At 38.0% G+C, this 19,612-nt stretch overlaps 1 protein-coding gene across 1 annotated transcript in view; it reads right to left on the bottom strand.

The window, feature by feature from the left end:
- Positions 1-19,612, bottom strand: part of LOC110887915 (probable leucine-rich repeat receptor-like serine/threonine-protein kinase At3g14840) — a 52,042-nt gene that overhangs the window by 11,264 nt on the left and 21,166 nt on the right. The window contains exons 15-17 of the mRNA XM_035979631.1: positions 19,544-19,579; positions 19,419-19,459; positions 18,960-19,342 (exon numbers count right to left, since the gene is read on the bottom strand). Coding sequence (XP_035835524.1) covers positions 18,960-19,342; positions 19,419-19,459; positions 19,544-19,579 — 460 coding nt within the window. The remainder of the gene's footprint in view (positions 1-18,959; positions 19,343-19,418; positions 19,460-19,543; positions 19,580-19,612) is intronic.

Consider the following 19,612-nt stretch of genomic DNA (forward strand, 5'->3'; position numbering starts at 1 on the left):
GTATCAACTGAATCCTATGGGAGCTTCCAACTCATAACCGCAATCATTTTTTGCACCCAGATCTGTCGATTCTAACCGAGGCAGCCGTGGCTCTCTGGGATCCTCACGAGGATAGCCACACAACAACTCCAACAATAGTTCTCGTGACAACAACGATACAAGACAGTTTGCTTGGGCCTCCACTCAGAACATGGTTTATGGTCATTGCAATCGCTGTGGCATTGGCCACCTACCATCTCAATGTCTAAACCAGTCCAATCAATCTCGCGTGGCTCCACAAGCCAACTTTGCTTCTCACTCGGACGTTGCCTCCCAAGCTGGCTTTACTTAGATGTCTGACACTAGAACAAATGATCATTCTTCTCAAGACTTATCTAGTCTCGACAACGCTGAGCCCTATTACGGTAATGACTCTCTCCTTGTTGGTAATGGTAATCCCCTACCTATTTTGCACATTGGCTCCACCAAAATTTACTCCCTTCATAAAACCTTTAACCTAAATAACATTCTTCACGTCCCTGCACTTAAAAAAAATTTATAACTAGTCCAAAAGTTTTTCCATGATAATGATGTCTTTTTTAAATTCCACTCTTCTTATTTTGTTTTGAAGGACGAGTCTACACGCACCACCCTCCTAACGGGTCCAAGTGAACAGCGCTTGTACCACATCCGCCTACCTCGTTTTCAGTCTCTTCCAAAAGTCGCTTTCACTGCTGTCAAGGCTTCCTCCACAACTTGGCATCAACGTCTTGGACAGCCTCTTCCTCAAGTTTTTCAGTCTATTGTTTCACATTGTTTTTTACCTGTTTCAAATAAACTTTCAAATTCATTATGTACTTCTTTTAAGCAGGACAAGTCTTCAAAACTTTCTTTAAACAATTCAAATTTTCGTAGCACTCATGTCTTGGATTTAGTTTATTGTGACGTTTGGGGCCCTGCGCCCACTTTATCTACTTTACATACCGATGGTTTTCGTTTCTTTCTCTTATGTGTTGACCATCACACTAGGTATATGTGGTTTTATCTATTGGTGCATAAATCTCATGTTTTTTCTGCCTTAACTAATTTCATAAAAATGTCAGAAAGACAATTTAATACTAAACTGAAAAGCATTCAATCTGACTGGGGTGGCGAGTTTCAAAATCTCACACATTTTTAATAATACGTTCGTGCCCTCACACCAGTGAACAAAATGGGACTGTCGAACGTCGCCGCCGTCACGTTGTGGAAACTGGGCTTACCCTTTTAGCTCAACCTCATCTTCCTCAACGCTTCTGGCAATTTGCCTTCGAGACGGTTGTCTACTTAATTAATCGACTCCCTTCTCGTGTCTCATCCAACAAGTCCCCTTTTGAACACATTTTTAAACGTAAACCTGATTACTCCTTTTTACGTGTCTTTGGGTGTCAATGTTTTCCTTATCTTCGTCCATATAATCATCACAAGATGGAATTTCGGTCCACTCCATGTGTATTTCTTGGTTACAGCCCTGTTCACCATTGTTACCGGTGCTTTGACCCAACCTCAGAACGAATATATATTGCCTGCCATGTTCGCTTCAACGAACATATATTTCTTTTTAATAGTCCGACACCCGTGCCACCTCCCTCAGAAACTGAGCCTCCCTATATCTCCATCTTTCTTGACCGACCACCCGACCTCCCCATTGAACTCCCTACGTCACCCACACCTTCCTCAACACCTCACGACCCACCTATCCTAACCAAACCTACACCTTAAAACCCACCAGACCAAAATGACCCTTCATCCTTTCCTATCAACTCGCTCGCTACCACTCTACACCAAACACCCACACCTGTCTCAACCAATCCGCAAGCCACCCCACCTCCTCGACCTAGACCACCCAACCTACAACCCAAACCCAAACAAGCCACTCCCTACAATCCTGCAGCTTACACTGCCACTACTTCCCCTATCTTACCCACCGAACCCACCTCATTTACCATTGCCAGCAAATCCTCGGAGTGGCATCATGCCATGGCTGAAGAGTTGGAGGCACTTTATAAGAATGGGACATGGTCACTTGTTCCACCTGTCAAAAATACTAACGTTGTTGATTGCAAGTGGGTTTACAAGATGAAAACAGATCCAAATAGAAAGATTACCTGCTACAAAGCACGACTTGTTTCTGAAGGATTTTACCAACAACCAGGAGTTGACTATCATGAAACCTTCAGCCCGGTTGTTAAACCAGCAACTATTCGCACCATCTTATAATTGGCAGTTACACAAAAGTGGCCACTTCGACAACTAGATGTTCAGAACAACCTCCCGGGTTTGTTGATCCCACCAAACCGAATCATGTGTGCTTGCTGCAGAAGTCTCTCTATGGGCTTAAACAAGCTCCTCGTTCATGGTTCACTCGGCTTTCTACGGCGTTGCAACAAATTGGTTTTTATAGATCCCGAACTGATACATCACTGTATATTCTAAATTCCAATGGTACTATTGTCTATGTTCTTGTTTACGTAGATGACATCATCATTACTGGAAATCATCCAGGGGCAGTCGCAGTCACTGATGTTATAACTCGTCTGAGCTCTCTTTTTGCGGTCAAGGATCTTGGTTGTCTACATTATTTCTTGGGTATCGAAGTGGTTCATCATAATTCTGATCTAATTCTCTCCCATCGTAAATACATTATGGACATTCTTCATCGAGTTGGACTGACAGACTGCAAGACGGTCACATCTCCTATGAGTACTTCTCATGTGTTACTTCCAGATGACAGTCCGCTTCTTGATGACCCTTCTCGATACCGGCAAACGGTTGGTGCTCTTCAGTATGTCACATTATCTCGTCCGGACATTGCTTTTGCTGTGAACAAGGTGTGTCAATTCATGCATGCCCCAACCGAAAACCATTGGATTGCGGTGAAACGAATACTTCGTTATCCTAAAGGCACGACTATCTTGGCTTATTGTTTCGTCATGGTTCGGGGTCCCAACTCCAGGCATTTTCTGATTCTCACTGGCACCGTGATGTTATTCAGGCTTACTCTGATTTTGACTGGGCTGGTTGTCACGTCGGCCATTGATCCACCAGGGGGTACGCTATCTACTTGGGCTTAAATCTTATTTCGTGGGCTACCCTAAAACAACGAACTGTCTCTCGGTCTTCAACAGAATCAGAATACAAGGCAATCGCTGACACAGTAGCAGAGCTTATCTGGTTAAGGTCTCTTCTTCGAGAACTTGGGTTGGTTAATCACTCACCGACACTTTGGTGTGATATTCTCGGAGCAACTTATCTCTCTACAAATCCGGTCTTTCATGTGCGCACAAAGCACGTCAAAGTTGATTATACTTTGTTCATGAACAGGTCACTCAAGGAAAGCTGAATGTCAAGTTCATCTCCATCGATGACCAAATTGATGATGTATTTACAAAGCCCTTGTCCTCACAGAGATTTGATTTTCTATGGTCCAAGTTGCAAGTGATTCCCCGCCCTCAACTTGCGGGGGAATGTTAGTCAATATTAGATCCGAGATTTTAGGGATTTCATATTTATTGTAATTGATTTATGTTTCCTTTTTATTATGTCTTGTATTGTCCTATATAAGGACCTCCTAATGTACTCAATAATATAATACAATACAATACAAGTTTGATTGTAATTACAATCTGTATATAGATATTAGAATTACATGAAGAACCCTCTAATTATAATATGTGTGTGTGTATATAATATATATATATATATATATATATATATATATATATATATATATATATAGGGAGCCGCTAAAATAAGAACCACCTCCGGTTGTAAGAACCGCGAGAACCACTCTCCACCAATCAGACTTTGCCAACTAAAAGGGTATTTTAGTCTTTTATCCCAAATGTCAAATACATCTACTTTTGTCTGACTTTAATACTCTCATCTCTCTCCTAATATCAAATCATAACCACCATCATCTCTCACCTCTCTCTTTTTATTTTATCTGTAACAAAGAAGACTCTCACCTCTCTCTTAAAATCAAGATATGAAACCAGCGTGGTTTCGAAGGATCGAGAAAGAGTTTACGAAAACCACTGGGGTTTTTATCACCAGTGACGGCGGACCTCCGGCCGGTCACCCACAACCACACCCCTATCACCTGTGACGGCGGTGCCCCCTCGTTTCTCTGGCGACGGTGATGCCAAACGTCCCCTCATGCCCACCCTTCTCCGCAACCCACAACCACCCTCAAATCTCTCAGATCCATCTTCATCTCTCGGTGGTTTTTTTTGTGGCGGTGTGTCGGTGACGGTGGATGAAGGCGGAGGTGTGGGTCACCCACACCTGTGACGGCGATGGTGGGTAGATGGGCGGTGGATGTTTCCGGCGGCCGTCACTACATCTCAAGTGGGTTTTACTTTTCTTGAGTTCTTAATCTTTTTTGGATTAGGGTTTTTGTAGGGGTGATGTTGGTAAAGATTTGAATGAAGATATTATTGGAGGCATTTTGATAAGTCTGTGAATGGTATTTCTTGCCATTTACTAGTTCATCAGATTCTTTGTTCGAGTAAGTTGCATATTCAGTGGATTTGATCTGTTGATTTTTGATGTGGGTTTGATCTGTTGATTTTTGATATGTGGGTTTGATCTGTGGGTCACGAACAAGAATCTGTTGAACTTTATGGTGATTTTGCTTTTCTAGTCATTTTTGATGAACTTTGCTTTTCTAGTGATTTTTATGAACTTTATGGTCATGAACAAGAATCTGATGAATTTTTGCTTTCTAGTGATTTTTTATTTTCTCCTAATTTAACGCCTGTGTTCTTGATTTCTAGCGATTTTTTATCAGTGAACTATGTGGGCTTTGATCTGTTGGATTTGGGTGGCGATGATGCAAAAAAAAAAAAAAACCTAGATTTTGATGACGATGACGCGGCAAGGATGGTGGAGGGTAGGCTTTTGAACCTGCAACCCCACTTTGCAGCCTTTTGATTATCGGGAAATCTGAGCCAAACCCCGTTTTTTTTGTGATACGCTTTGTTTTGGTGTCGTTGGTTTTTTATTTTTTCCCCTAGTCGATGATGATAACAATATATCTGAGACACCTCCCGAGTTTGCCATTTCTTGGTGCGTTCGTTTTGGCGTAAAAAAGTTTTTGTAAAAAAAAAAAAAGTTAAACCGTTAACTTTTTAATGTAAAACGTAAAAAGTAAAAAGTTTTACGTAAAACGTAAAAAGTAAAAAGTTTTACGTGAAACGTAAAACTTAAAAAGTTTAATGTAAAACGTAAAAAGTTTAAAAAGTTTTACGTAAAACGTAAAATGTTTTATGTAAAATGTAAAACGTAAAACGTAAACTTTTTTAACGTAAAACGTAAACTTTTTATAAAAAACGTAAAACGTAAACTTTTCAAACTTTTAACCTAAAATGTAAAAATTAAATTGCAAAGCGTAAACCCTTTAACACAGAAATGTAAAACGTACTCTTTTATGTAAATTTTTTTAACGTAAAACGTAAAAAACGGCGCGTAAAAAACCGGTCGAAATAAACGACGCAAAAAAACGGAGCGTAAAAAAAAAGGACGTAAAACGTTCCGTAAAAAAGCTCATAAAAATACGGGGCGTAAAAAACGGCTCTTAAAAATGTTTTTAATCTCATCCATCCCTTTTGAAAATCTCAGAAATTTTTTTTAACGTAAAACATAGAAAACGGCGCGTAAAAACCGGTCGAAAAAACGACGCGAAAAAACGGTGTGTAAAAAAAGGTCGTAAAACGTTCCGTAAAAAAACGCTCGTAAAGAACGGCTCTTAAAAATGTTTTAATCTCATCCATTCATTTTGAAAATCTTAAAAAAATTATCATAAAAATCTGATTTTAAAAATATTGTTTAACAAAAAATTCTGTTTTTTAATAAAAAGTAATTAATGAATAGGACAAAAAGCCAATTAAATATAATATATATAAAAAGACAAAAGAAGTAATTTTACTTAAATACCCTTTTGAATTAAAATATTAAAGACATAATAAGACAAAAAATACTTAATATTATTTTTAAATACTTTTAATCTCATCCATCCATCATCTTGATCTAATGGCTGGAAAGTGGTTCGCGCGGTTCTTACAATTGGAGGTGGTTTTCATTTTAGCGCTCCCCTATATATATATATATATATATATATATATATATATATATATATATATATCATATAACGTCTAATATCCCCCCCAAACTAAGGCCAGGCATCGACTCTTAGCTTAGACCTCAATAGGAGAAATCGTTGAGATGATAGAGGGTTGGTAAAGACATCGGCTATTTAATCATTCTTTGAAATTTAATCATTCTTTGAAATAAACTGAACCCATAGAAACTGAGCAACCTTTTCTCTTAAAATATGAAAGTCAACTTCTTCATGCTTTGTACGCGCGTGAAACACTAGATTAGCAGAGAGATATGTAGCTCCCAAACTGTCACACCATAGTGTAGGAACAAATTTCATTAAAACACGAAGTTCACAAAGCAATGTCTCGATCTAAGCCAATTTTGTGATTGCATCTGCTAGTGTATTGTATTCAGACTCCGTGGATGACCGTGATACAGTTGTCTACTTCCGTGCAGATCATGAAACTATATTAGATCCAAGATATATTGCATATCCCCCTATGGATCGACGATAGACAACTTACCCAATTAGCATCAGAGAAGGCACTAACTAAATTAAATGCGGCACCTGTATAAGCATGTAAGGTAGAAGATGAAGAACAAGATATCAAAAGGCCATGACTGCTTGGAGCGTGAAGATATCTAAGAATCTGTTTAATTGCTTCCCAGTGATTCATAGTCGGGGAGTGCATGAATTGACACACCTTATTAATAGCAAAGGTAATGTCTGGTCGTGATAACGTGACATACTATAAAGCAATAACAACCTGTAGATATTTAACTGGGTCTTCAAATGGAGCATTGTCACCAAGTGTGAGATTAGCATTGGTGGTACAAGGAGAGGGCACGGGTTTTGAATGGGATAGACCTGTGCACACAAACAGCTCATTAATGTACTTCCGTTGTGAGAGAATGATGTCTTCTCCTCAAGGGGGACCTCAATACCCAAAAATTATGACAAAGGGCACATGTCTTAAACCACAAAGGAGACACTTAACCTATGCACCACCTGTCCAATAGCTTTGTCCAAATTACCTGTGAAAATGATGTCATTGACATAGACAAGCATATATAGCAAAACACCGTTAGCAGAGTAAATCAACGATGAAGGAGCAGTCTTAGAGCCTGTAAAACCGAGATTAAAGAAAGCCTGAGACAATCGCTAAAACTAGGCTCGTAGAGCTTGTTTAAGGTCATATAAGGACTTGTGAAGCAAACAAACATAATCAGGCTTAGTGGAATCAACTTGTCGTAGAGGCCATTTGTGAGTGACAACAATAGAGAGAACAACTCTGATAGTGGTGGATTTTACCACTAGACTTGTAACATACCAATTTTTATCATATAAATTTTGGTTAAATTTATTAACCACTAGCAACTAATAACTAGTTTATTTTTAAATATAAATATTCAATCCAAATAGTTTTAAACACTATTCTATATATAGTGGTTGAAATATTTTGGCTTGTATATGGTTGACCTCTCTAATAAAATAAAAGTATATAAAAACTTATATTATTTGACAGGTAGTCTACGAGTAAGTTGACTATTAGAAATATAAAGTTCCTAGACAGGCCTAGGAACCATATAAAGATTAAATTATAAAAATATATTATATTTTGAACCTACTCTGTACTTAATAAAACTTAGACCCAAATGTAGACAAAAATATTTTGGTTCTAATGACATATTTATTATCCTACAAAACATTATATTTTAGAAGTTATACGCGCCAAATAAGTAAAACAGTTAAATTAATTATAATATATAAATAATAAAATAATAATAAAATAAAACTTTGAATTTTAAATCTAAAGTATACGTAAGAAATATGAATAAAAATAATAAATAAATCCAAAACTAACATTAATGGAATATGTTACGTGTAATGCATGAAAATTTATAAAGAATATAGGTGTATGTAGACGTGTCCATTTCTTAGTATCTAAGAATTTGGGAAGGTGACTATAAATAGGAAACAAAGCCATCTAAGAAATTTGCCTGTTTCCATCTTTCGTCTCTTCTTTCTCTAAAAATTCTATGTTGTTATTTTCTTTATATAATAATAATAAAAGCCCTGCCTCGTTTTAAGTGTTGTAACTCCCGATCGCCGCTACCCTTTCCGATTGATCTGAGTCTCATAACATATGTCAGGGCTCTGCCCGACTAAGTTGTTGGGGTTATATTTCGAGACTTCGGGACAAGGTTGATTTAGGGGTACTATGCGAAACACGAGTGCATTATATATTTTTAGCCGAAAAGTTATACCCAAAATTTATACCAGGAGGTTTTCTAGTTGAACCCTAAAGTTACAAAGTGGGTCCATTCTCTTTTCTCACCATTTTATTTCCTTTTTGTGATTTATCCAAAACTACTATTTTTGTAAACAAATCTCGTCAAAAGTTATATCTATTATTTTATTTTACCTAATAGGAAACTCTAGTTGAGACACCCAAGTAATTCTACACAATCCCTAAAATTTTCAGAATAAATAGAAGCAGGATCAGGGCCCCTAAAACTCAAAGGGGATAAACCCTAATCAATATTTATCTTCTAAATTCGTTGTTGAAATTGAATTTGATCGTACAATCAACTCATCAAACCTATACCACCTACTAGGCTACCCTATAATTAGACCACACCCCTTACGGACCGCAAGGGTTACGGCTTACGGTCCGTAAGCGAGGCTATTTTCCGAGTATAAATAGAGGACCTTGGGACTTGCCTGAAGAAATTGAAACGACGCACAAATTCACTGTGAACGTCGGATTAGAGCAGTAGTAGTACAATTAAACACACACGGGTCACGAAGTGCTGCTACGACATAGGGTATTAACTCAATCGCTATTACGATTCATTTTCCGACCGATCAATATATCCAATGGATGTTTAAGTGCCGCCCACATTAGGGTTATACTTTGTCGTTCGTCGTTAAATCGATGGATGTTTAAGTATCGCACTTTGTCGTTCGTTGTGAGAATTTGATCTCGTAAGTTATCGTAATTGTTGTACTAAGTTACCTACCTAGTTCGTGTGCACTAGATTACAAGGCTAAATCAATAGGCTAAGCTCTGCCTGTATAAATCTGCAATATATCAAGGCTTATCTGTAGACTAAACTTTGGTCGTATGAATCTGCATGATTATAATGTGAGTCATTCTCTTTTTATCAACTGTTTTACAATACTCCAAATTATTTTCAGAATTATAAATTACAGTGATTAAGTTTATGTAATCACCAAATTACAGCCAGTATGTGGGGTATTGTGCACATTACTACTGTTGTTATCACTTTAGGTGAGCGAACCTAAAATTAAGTGATATACGTCATTCATTGGGGCAGCCAATGGTGATATGACCACAGTCACAGATCCGGTCAAGTGACAAATACTGTGGGTAGTTGGTAGATATCAGAAACATATGTAAAAACTCTTAATACTGTAAATTATAATAAACGAGTCATTTTAATAAATAGAATGATTCACTCAGTATTTCCCGCTGACAAAAACCTTTTTAAAACGCGTTTCAGGTAATTACAGTAGATTGGAGTAAGGATTGGATCCGGCACTAAAAGACTTCAACAAGTGGCTTATTTTATTAATTAAATAAAATTAAGAAATATTGTTTTTATTAAAAGCTACCTTTGTGAAAATGGAAATTATTCCATCTATTTAAATAAAATCCGGTATTTTCTAACTCTGATATTTTTTTCCTAACTCACGGTCCTGATGAAATTTCCGCTGCAATGTTTTCCAAAAATAATCACCGGTACCACTGGACTGCTCACGGCTTCTGATTCCGGCCAGGATGGGATCGGGGGTCGTGACAAGACTAAAGGTCCAAGTATAATTAATACCGTGTTGTTGGTTAAACCCTTTTGCAAAAAAACGCGCTTTGTAACACTTGATTGCACCTGTTTTATCCCGTTTGATTTTATAAACCCATTTACAATCGACAACATTAATCGTGTAGGTACGAGGAACAAGTATCCATGTACCGTTTTGGATAAATGCTTAATAATTCTCTACCATAGCGTTACGCGGTGAGGGTCAATGTTGGCAATGACAAAGGTAGCTGGTTCAGTGATGTGTTTTGTGAAGGTAATGGGTGTGAAGGGCAGCGAATGTAAGTGTGAGTAGGAGGGTCCATGGACTAGGGGTGTGTGTCTACAAGATTAGTGGTAGGGTCCATGGTTTGAGTGGGGTTTACGGGTTGGAGATCTATGGTTGAGGTTAGGTTTACGATTTGGGTTCGGGCGTGGGTATGGTTTTGTGGGTCATCAACAGTTGTGTTGGGTGGTGGTGATATAGGTATGGGTTCGGGGACCGATAAGGTGGGCTCAGTGGGATGTACGAGAGTAGGGTAGGTAGAGTAGCAGGGGAAAGAAGAGAAAGATAGGGATAGATCAATAGGCTTAGTATAAAAGGGGAAAATGTTTCATGGAAGTGAACATGATGGGCGACATACATACGTTCGATAATTGGATTGAAACACTGATATCCATGATGTGAGGTACTATACCCAATAAAGACACAAGGTATGGAGTGAAAGTCCAACTTATTGGGATTGTATGGACATAGATGAAGGTAACACCCGCACCCGAAAACCTGTAGGAAACAGAAATCGGCTTTGTCTTTGAATAGAAGTTCTAAGGGAGAGATAGTAGAGTTGGCACGTGAGGGCATCCGATTGATGAGATAGATTGTGGTTTCTAAGGCAAAGTGCCAGAAGAAGAGAAATGCCGAGGCATATTGGATCGGGCCATAAGGGTGAAACAATTCTCAACTACATGGCGATTACGTCTTTCAACTATATCGTTTTATTCACTAGTGTAGGGGCAGGAAAGATGACGAAAGGTTCCAATAGAGGAGAAAAGAAGGAATGATTCCTAAACTCCCCCCTCCCCCTAGTCGGTTGAACACTTTTTAGTCTTGTTGCAAATTGTCGTTCAGCCATGATTACAAAGCGTTTAAAAACCTCAAACACATCGGATGTATGCTTTCACGGGAAAAACCACATAAACTTAGAGAAGTGGTCAACACATAACAACAAAATACGAATGACCATCAAAGGAGGTAACCGGTGCGGGTCCCCAAACAGCACAAAATAGTTAATCGAGAACATGAGTACTTGTAATCATAACTTAATAAATGAAGTTTTGAAGATTTCCCAACTGAACAAGAATTACAATCCAAATCAAAGTTTTTATCAGAAATAGGTAAAAAATATTTAGATAACATAGTATGAAAAGGTTGATGGTGTGGACTGTGGATGCCCCAATCTTTGATGCCATGTTGTAATAGATGCACGAGAAATGGTAAAAGCAACTTTGGAACCGGTTGAGCTGTAGAGAGGTGAATCAAGTAGAGGCCTCCGTCACTTGGACAGTGAGGAGAGTAATGTGTGTAAACTTGTCCTTCATAGCAAAACAAAAAAAAAAGTGGAATGAAATTCAAAATAGACATTATTATCACGACAAAATTTTGAACAGAATGAAGATTGTGCTTAATTTGAGGAACATGAAGAACGTTGGTTAAAGAAAAGGTTTTATTGGGTGAGTAAAATTTAGAGGAACCAATGTGTAAGATGAGTAAGGCCATACCATTGCCAACATGCAGACTGTCATAACCATACTAATGCTCAGCATGGTCAAATCCAGACGTTTCATGTGTTACATGATCACTCGAACCTCTATCCCAAATCGAACGGGTAAAATCCTGTGAGCAGCGGTCAGCATAATTTGCGGACGGTTATCTTGCCCAGAAGCTAGATGGGTCATGATTCGGGCATTGTGATGGAAGGTGAATGATTTAACACCGGTCACATGTCCTATAATCCGGGTTTTGATTTGAAGCCCAATTAAATGACCCGAGTTCTGATTTCCTCCCCATCCTTGATTGCGATTGTAGTTGTTGTAGGTATTTTGATTACGTCCCCACGGCCATGGTTTGAATTTCCCCTGCGACCCCGATTCTTCCGCTTAACATTATAAGCATGTGGTGCTTGTTGGTTGGGTGTAAAGGCTGGTTGTATTTGTGAGCCCAATTTGCTAACTACATGTTGAAGACCCTGCATAACTTCTGGTTTAATAGGCGAGATACCCCCCCAGCCAATTGTGTTGTAAAGGCTTGGGTGGGAGCAATTTCTATAAAATTGATCAGCAAGTACACCATGAAGTTCATTTAATTCGATTGGAAACTGTCTAGCAAATATGGTAGATTTGAGAGGTTTGTATTCCTCTCAAACTTCCGAAAGAACAAGCATAACGACATCTTTTTCTGGCATGGGTTCTCCTATATTAGCTAGTGCATCAGAATACTCCTACCCTTGAGCCCACGCCCTAGTGAGATAGGTAGCAGAGGTCTCTTTTTCCTTCATCATAATTTTTAGAAGTTGTTTTCATAAGGTGAATTCTCGGGAAGAGGTGTGTGGTGCATAGGCACGTTCAAGAGACAACCATAAATCACGAGAGGAAGTCCCTTGAACATGCTAGAAAGATTTTTCAGAAACAGTGGACAAAAGTAGCATGCGGACATGGGCATCATTGGATACCCATGCCATGTAACTAGGGTTGGGAACTTCAGCAGCGGTAGCATCTTCTTTTCCTAATGTGGCTGGGTTCTGAATCACAGAAGACGAGCACAAGACAGAATTATAAATATAACTGAACAGTCTATTAGTAACCAAAAACGGTGTAACCATAGCCTTCCAATAGCCATTATTCGTAGAGGTCTAAGTAAAATCGAATTTGTGTGAATTATGAACGGTTTTTTCAGCAGAGGTGAATGAGGAGAGGACTGGTGATGTTGTGGGTGCCATCAGTCAGGCAGAAAGAGGTTAGGCTATCAGCAACTTCTGCAATGGGGATATTGGCGGCAGAATCTTCAGGTTGCATATTGTAAGAGCGGGCAGATTGTAATGTTTGTTGGCGGCAGAACCTCTGGTCGCATATTATAAGAGCGGGAAAATTGTATTGTTTGTTAGCGGTAGAATTCTGTCACAGATTGTAAGAGCTGGGAAAAACCCTAAGCTCTGATACCAAATTAATTTTTGATAAAAGGATTGTATGTTGTATATTATTATTGGGGTAATTACAATCTATATATAGATATTAGAATTACATCAAGAACCTTCTAGTTATAATATATATCATATAACGTCTAATATTTTTGTTACGGTAAGAATTGATGAGAATCGTAAGAGAGGGAACGAAGAATCTTTTCATTACCGGAATGATCATTACAACAGTTACAACAGTTATTTAACCTAATCTCAACAGCTTAACTAACTAATTCCCATATTCACCCCCTCAACTACAACAATTACAATATACCCCCCTCTACTATTTAAAACTATACCACTCAATTACATTTCATATGTAACAAATCTTCCCCCCTTTAAAGATTCTTGTCCTCAAGAATCAATATCAAAATTAGGATACTTCTTGACAAACTCAGTAGCCAGCTCCCAAGATGCATCATGTAATGGTAGATCAGCCCATTGAACTAAGAATTTAACCACTGCCTTATTCCCACTCTTTACCATCTTCCTTTCAAGAATAGCCAACGGCTGCAATTCTTCAAAGCTATTAGCTGGAATATCAACTTGATGCAGTGGAGGACCAGGAGCTTTCTTCAATAACGACACATGGAAGGTATAAGCACAATTTTAAAGGGACCAAAATACTTCTGAGTTAACTTATAATATCGATGCACTCTTAGAGAAGTTTGAACATATGGTTGAATTTTAAGAAATACCCAATCTCCAATATCAAAACTTCGTTCACTTCTCCTATTATCAGCAAACTGCTTCATCCTATATTCCTGGCCCGTTCCAAGGATTGTTTGATATTTGCAATTATGTTATCCCTTTGACTTAACCACTCATCCAAAGCTGCAACAGGAGTAGAACCATGGATATATGGTAAGTGGATAGGAGGATCTACACCATATAATGCCTTAAACGGAGTCATCTTGATGGCTGAATGCCAAGTGGTATTGTACCACCACTCAACCAATGATAACCACTGAACCCATGTCTTCGGATCATGCATAACCATGCATCTAAGATAAGTTTCTAAACAGCGGTTCCAGACTTCCGTCTGGCCATCCGACTGCGGATGATAAGCAGTGGATAGGGCTTGCTCAATGCCTTGTAATTTTAAAAACTCTTTCCAAAACGAACTCATGAATATAGGGTCTCTATCAAAAACAATATTCAGAGGACATCCATGCAGTTTAAAAACATTATCAAGCACCACTTGTGCAACTCGAACATCAGAAAAAGGATGTTTTAATGGAATGAAGTGCCCGTATTTAGTTAACCTGTCAACCACCACGAAAATACAATCTTTCCCTTCGGACTTGGGCAATCCACTGATGAAGTCCATAGAAATGTCTGTGAAAACAGACTGTGGAACAGGTAAAGGATTCAGTAACCCCGGAGATGCTACAGCTTCAAACTTAGCTTTTAAGCAAACTTCACACCCTTTTACCCACTTTTTGATATCTTTATCAGCCCTTCTCCAATAGAAAAGAGATTTGAATCTTTGTAATGTTGGTTGAACCCCAGAATGACCCCCTAAAGAAGAGTTATGACACAATTCCAAAATCTCTTTCCTTAAATTGTCATCATTCCCATTCCACAACTTAGACTTTCTGGTCAACAGAATACCATTCCACGACATGTGCTTAATAGCTTCCCCATTAGACAACCTTCCAATCAATTCTTTTGCTTGATCATCCTGCTACCAATGACTTTTAATCTTGTCTACTAGCAATGGATCATAAGAAGAGACTGCCATCACAAAAACAGTGGAACTATGCACCCTCGAAAGAGCATCAGCTGCAGTATTTTCCACCCCCTTCTTGTATACAATATGATAGTCATACCCCATCAATTTGCTTAACCATGTGTGCTGCAGTGGTGTTGTGATTTTCTGCTCCAACAAATGCTTTAAGCTCTTTTGATCCGTCCTAATTATGAAGTGTTTAAGGATCAAATACTGGTGCCAATGTTTCACTGCCAATAAAATTGCTAACAGCTCCTTTTCATACACAGACAAAGCACACTGCTTGGGTGATAATGCTTTACTAACAAATGCAATGGGGTGTTTGCGTTGCATTAAAACAACTCCTAATCCCTTAGAACTTGCATCAGTCTCAACAATAAATTCTTGTGTCCATTCAGGTAATGCCAGCACTAGAGCTTGTAACATAGCTGATTTCAACTCTTCAAATGCGTTTTGAGCTTCATCATTCCATTTGAAAGCATCTTTCTGAAGTAAATTGGTTAATGGCTTAGCAATTGTGCCATAAGAAGATATAAATCTCCTGTAATAACCAGTTAGTCCCAAAAAACCTCTCAACTGTTTAACACTAATAGGAGTTGGCCAATTCTTCACTACTTCCACTTTTGTAGGGTCAGTTGAAACACCATCTCTGGAAATCACATGGCCTAAATATTCAATACTAGAACCAGCAAACCTGCATTTAGATCGTTTGGCATACAGCTGATTATCCCGAAACAATTGTAAGACCTCCTTTAGATCATGCACATGCTGTTTGATGTTTTTGCTATAAACTAAAACATCATCAAAAAATATAAGAATTGTTTTCCTCAACAACTTCTGAAATACAGCATTCATCAGGCCTTGAAACCTTGAAACGTTGCAGGAGCATTACTTAACCCAAATGGAAGTACCAGAAATTCAAATAGGCCCTGATGTGTTCGGAATGCAGTCTTATGAATATCGTCTTCATGCATCCTCACTTGATGATAACCGGATCTCAAGTCTAGTTTAGAAAACACGTTTGCTCCCTCTAATTCTTCTAACAGCTCTTCTATGAGTGGGATAGGAAATCTGTTCTTAACTGTTTGATCATTCAGTTTCCTATAGTCCACACACAACCTCCAAGAACCATCTTTTTTCTTGACCAAAACAACAGGTGAAGCGAAAGAACTGACACTATGTCTGATAATATACTCATGTCCAGCATTTCTTGAACCATTTTTTCTATAATATCCTTTTGGCCCATAGGATACCTGTAAGCTCTCTGATTAATGGTTGCTGATTCATCCACCAACTTAATTCTGTGATTACAGCTTCTGTTTGGTGGCAGACAAGTAGGCTCCTTAAACACATCATCATACTATTTTAAAAGATCTGTGATCTCTTCAGATTCTTGAACAGTGGTTACAGTAGCCTGATGTTGAAATGACCCATTTACCTATTCTTGCATACTAAAAAACTGATTTGTGTCACTGAATCATCCCTTTGAACCATAGAAGAAAATCTTTCCATAGAGCATAAAGTAATGCTATTCTTATGTATTCCTTTCAATTCAATCACCTTAGAGTCAACTTTAAACTGCATAGTAAGCTCCTTAAAGTTCCACACAATATCGTTCAATGATTGTAACCATTGGATAACCAACACCATATCATAATTGTCCAATGGTAACAATAAAACATCTGTCTTAAACCATACTCCCTGCATCAGCCACTGAAAATCATGACACAATTGATTGCATTCCAACTCTTTCCCATTTGCAACCACCACTTTCATCAAAGGAACTTCCTTAGTGTGACAATTCATTCTTATGGCTAATTTTGAGTTGACAAAGTTATGGGTAGATCCAGAATCAATTAAGATATGAATCTGTCTAGTACCAATAGTACCCACCACCCTCATGGTAGAAAAAGAAGTGACCCCAGTCATTGCATAAACAGAAAGTTGGGCATCAGCTACTTGATCTTCTACAGACTCTTCCTCTGCATTTTCTACCCAATCCTCATCATCATGAATTTCTAACACATACAAATGTTTAAATTTGCAGTTATGAGTTGGTGAATACTTCTCACTACACCAAAAACACTCCCCCTTAGCTCTTTTTTCCTCAGCTACCCTAGCAGGGACTTTTTTTTAACATTCTTAAGCATCTTATTGGGTGAAGGACTAGGTAGTAAAGCCAAATTGTTACTGGAACTGGTTGAAGCTTTATTACTACCAATAGGCCCAACTTTGCTACTAGAATTTACTGCCACTTGTACTGCATTATTCCTTTTAACCTCTTTATCACCAAACAAGGTATTGTACACTACATTTTGCTGTTTGACCATAGCAATGGCATCCCTCATAGTTCTTGGTTTAAAAATTTTCACTAAGCATCTAATCTCTGGTTTCAACCCTCCCACATAAAGACTAGCAGCATATTCATCATTCAGTTTAACTCTATTGAGTAAAGAATCAAATTCTTTAGTGTAATCAGAGAGTAAACCTATTTGATTGAGATTTTTTAGTTCCTCCATAGCATCTTCACTTAACCTTTCAGAAAACCTTATGATAGCAGATCTGGAATATTCATCCCACATGATTTCCTCGATATCCCTATTTTGACTGTCAATAAGCCCTTGATGCCATTCCAACGCCGCCCGTTCCAAATTAATGGCTGCATAGTGAACCTTTGCATTCTCCGGCGTTTTATCTATTGCAAAGAAGTGATTACAACGGATAATCCACCCCTCCACTTCCTCACCATTGAACTTGGGAAAATCTAATCTACCCGTGCGAACCAATCGATGATCAGAACCCCCATGATTTCCCCTTTCATTGCTCAACTTACTGTTGATTTCAGCCATCTGAGGCACCAACGAAGTCATACTAATCTGCAACAATCTTATAGCTTCTGAATTTTGATCCAAAATTGCTTGTTGATTCTCAATCAAACACGAATTAGCCTGTGAAAGTTTCTCTAATTTCTCCATTCCTTGTTGTCTGGTTGGCATATATCACAATTAGGTCAAAATGAAACCGGAAAGAACAGCTTCAAAAATTGAAATGACGTAATCAAATTGAAAGTATTGATCGAACAATGATCAATTACTGAATCGAATTGAACGTAATTTGATGATGAATCGAACAATTTTGAGCGAAATTGGATGAAACAAGGATGATTTCGAACGAGAATCTTGATCGGAATTGTTATTTTGAACGGAATCTGAGCTTCCGATAAGGATCGTTAGCTCTGATACCAATGTTACGGTAAGAATTGATGAGAATCGTAAGAGAGGGAACGAAGAATCTTTTAATTACCGGCATGATCATTACAACAGTTACAACAGTTATTTAACCTAATCTCAACATCTTAACTAACTAATTCCCATATTCACCCCCTCAACGACAACAATTACAATATACCCCCCTCTACTATTTAAAACTATACCACTCAATTACATTTCATATGTAACAATTTTATTATATATTAATCAAGAATAAGAAACACCGATTTTTTTCCTATAGCGACTAGTTACCATAGGGTAACATAGCTTAGAATGTTGACAAACCCTAAAGCAACGACAGGTAATCTGGGCCAACGACTTATGTCACCACTATAGTTTTTAAAAGACTTAGTTTGGTATTCAAAAAGGGGTAGCGGCGCAGCTTGTGGCCCGTTTACCAACCATCTCGATGTAAATTCATATAATATTATGTAAGATAAATTTATTTTTAAAACTGAATCCCATGTTTTTGTCCCTCAAAATTGGGTTTTTGTATTTGAATTAGTTTTAGATTACTATTGAATGAGATTAACAGTCCATTCCAAAATTGAAGATTCCATATATCAATATTATGTTCTTCAATTTTTCCAGTTACCACATAATCTTTATATGATCTCCAACTAAGAGGAAAGATACGGACTGCAACAGCATTCTGTTAAATAATATGAAAGACCCAAGTGGGGATGCTTTATAATTATCAATTATGCCTATCAGGTGTTTGTTATAATGCAAGAAGATAGAGCTAGACTAAATATATAATAATCATCCATGAGAACTCACCTGGATGTAGATATCAAATACACGCCTCCCAAGGCTGCTATATGTTCGATCATCAGTAAAAATGATTTCAGCAAAGTGAAGGCGTACATTGTAGCTTCCACTGTGCATACAGAAACCATAATAAGTCAAAGATAAGGCTGACGTTCGTGCACTCGTGTATAGTCCAGACGTGTCCCTTGGGACTCCACAAGGTTCTTGAACAATATAACTGTCCCAATTGTTGTCATCCAAGAAGTTACCAGTACTGCTAAATCCCCATCGACTTTCCGCTGCATAGAAATAAGAAGCACCACCTAGTTCCAGGTCACTTTCATATTCCCTATCTCCAAGCCTTAGTTTCCCTCCGCCACAGTTGATATACAAGGTGGTCGAAGGACTCGAATCTAATACAAAGAACCAGTTATTACATAAAAAAAAAATCATCAAGATATATGATAATAATATGCAACTTTAACATACTTGTTGGACAAAAACTATTCCCCAAACATGAGACCTTTCTTCTGGTATAATAGTAAAATGGTAGGAGTATTATGTCACGCAGATATAACCATAACCAAATCTGAATTTGGAAAAGAAGAACTTACGAGGTATTCTTAACTGAAAATGAAGCAAACAAGTTTCTGCAAAATACAGAAACACCAATATTAGCTGGT

This window comes from Helianthus annuus, chromosome 11 (assembly GCF_002127325.2).
Source record: "Helianthus annuus cultivar XRQ/B chromosome 11, HanXRQr2.0-SUNRISE, whole genome shotgun sequence".
Classification (NCBI taxonomy): Eukaryota; Viridiplantae; Streptophyta; class Magnoliopsida; order Asterales; family Asteraceae; genus Helianthus; species Helianthus annuus.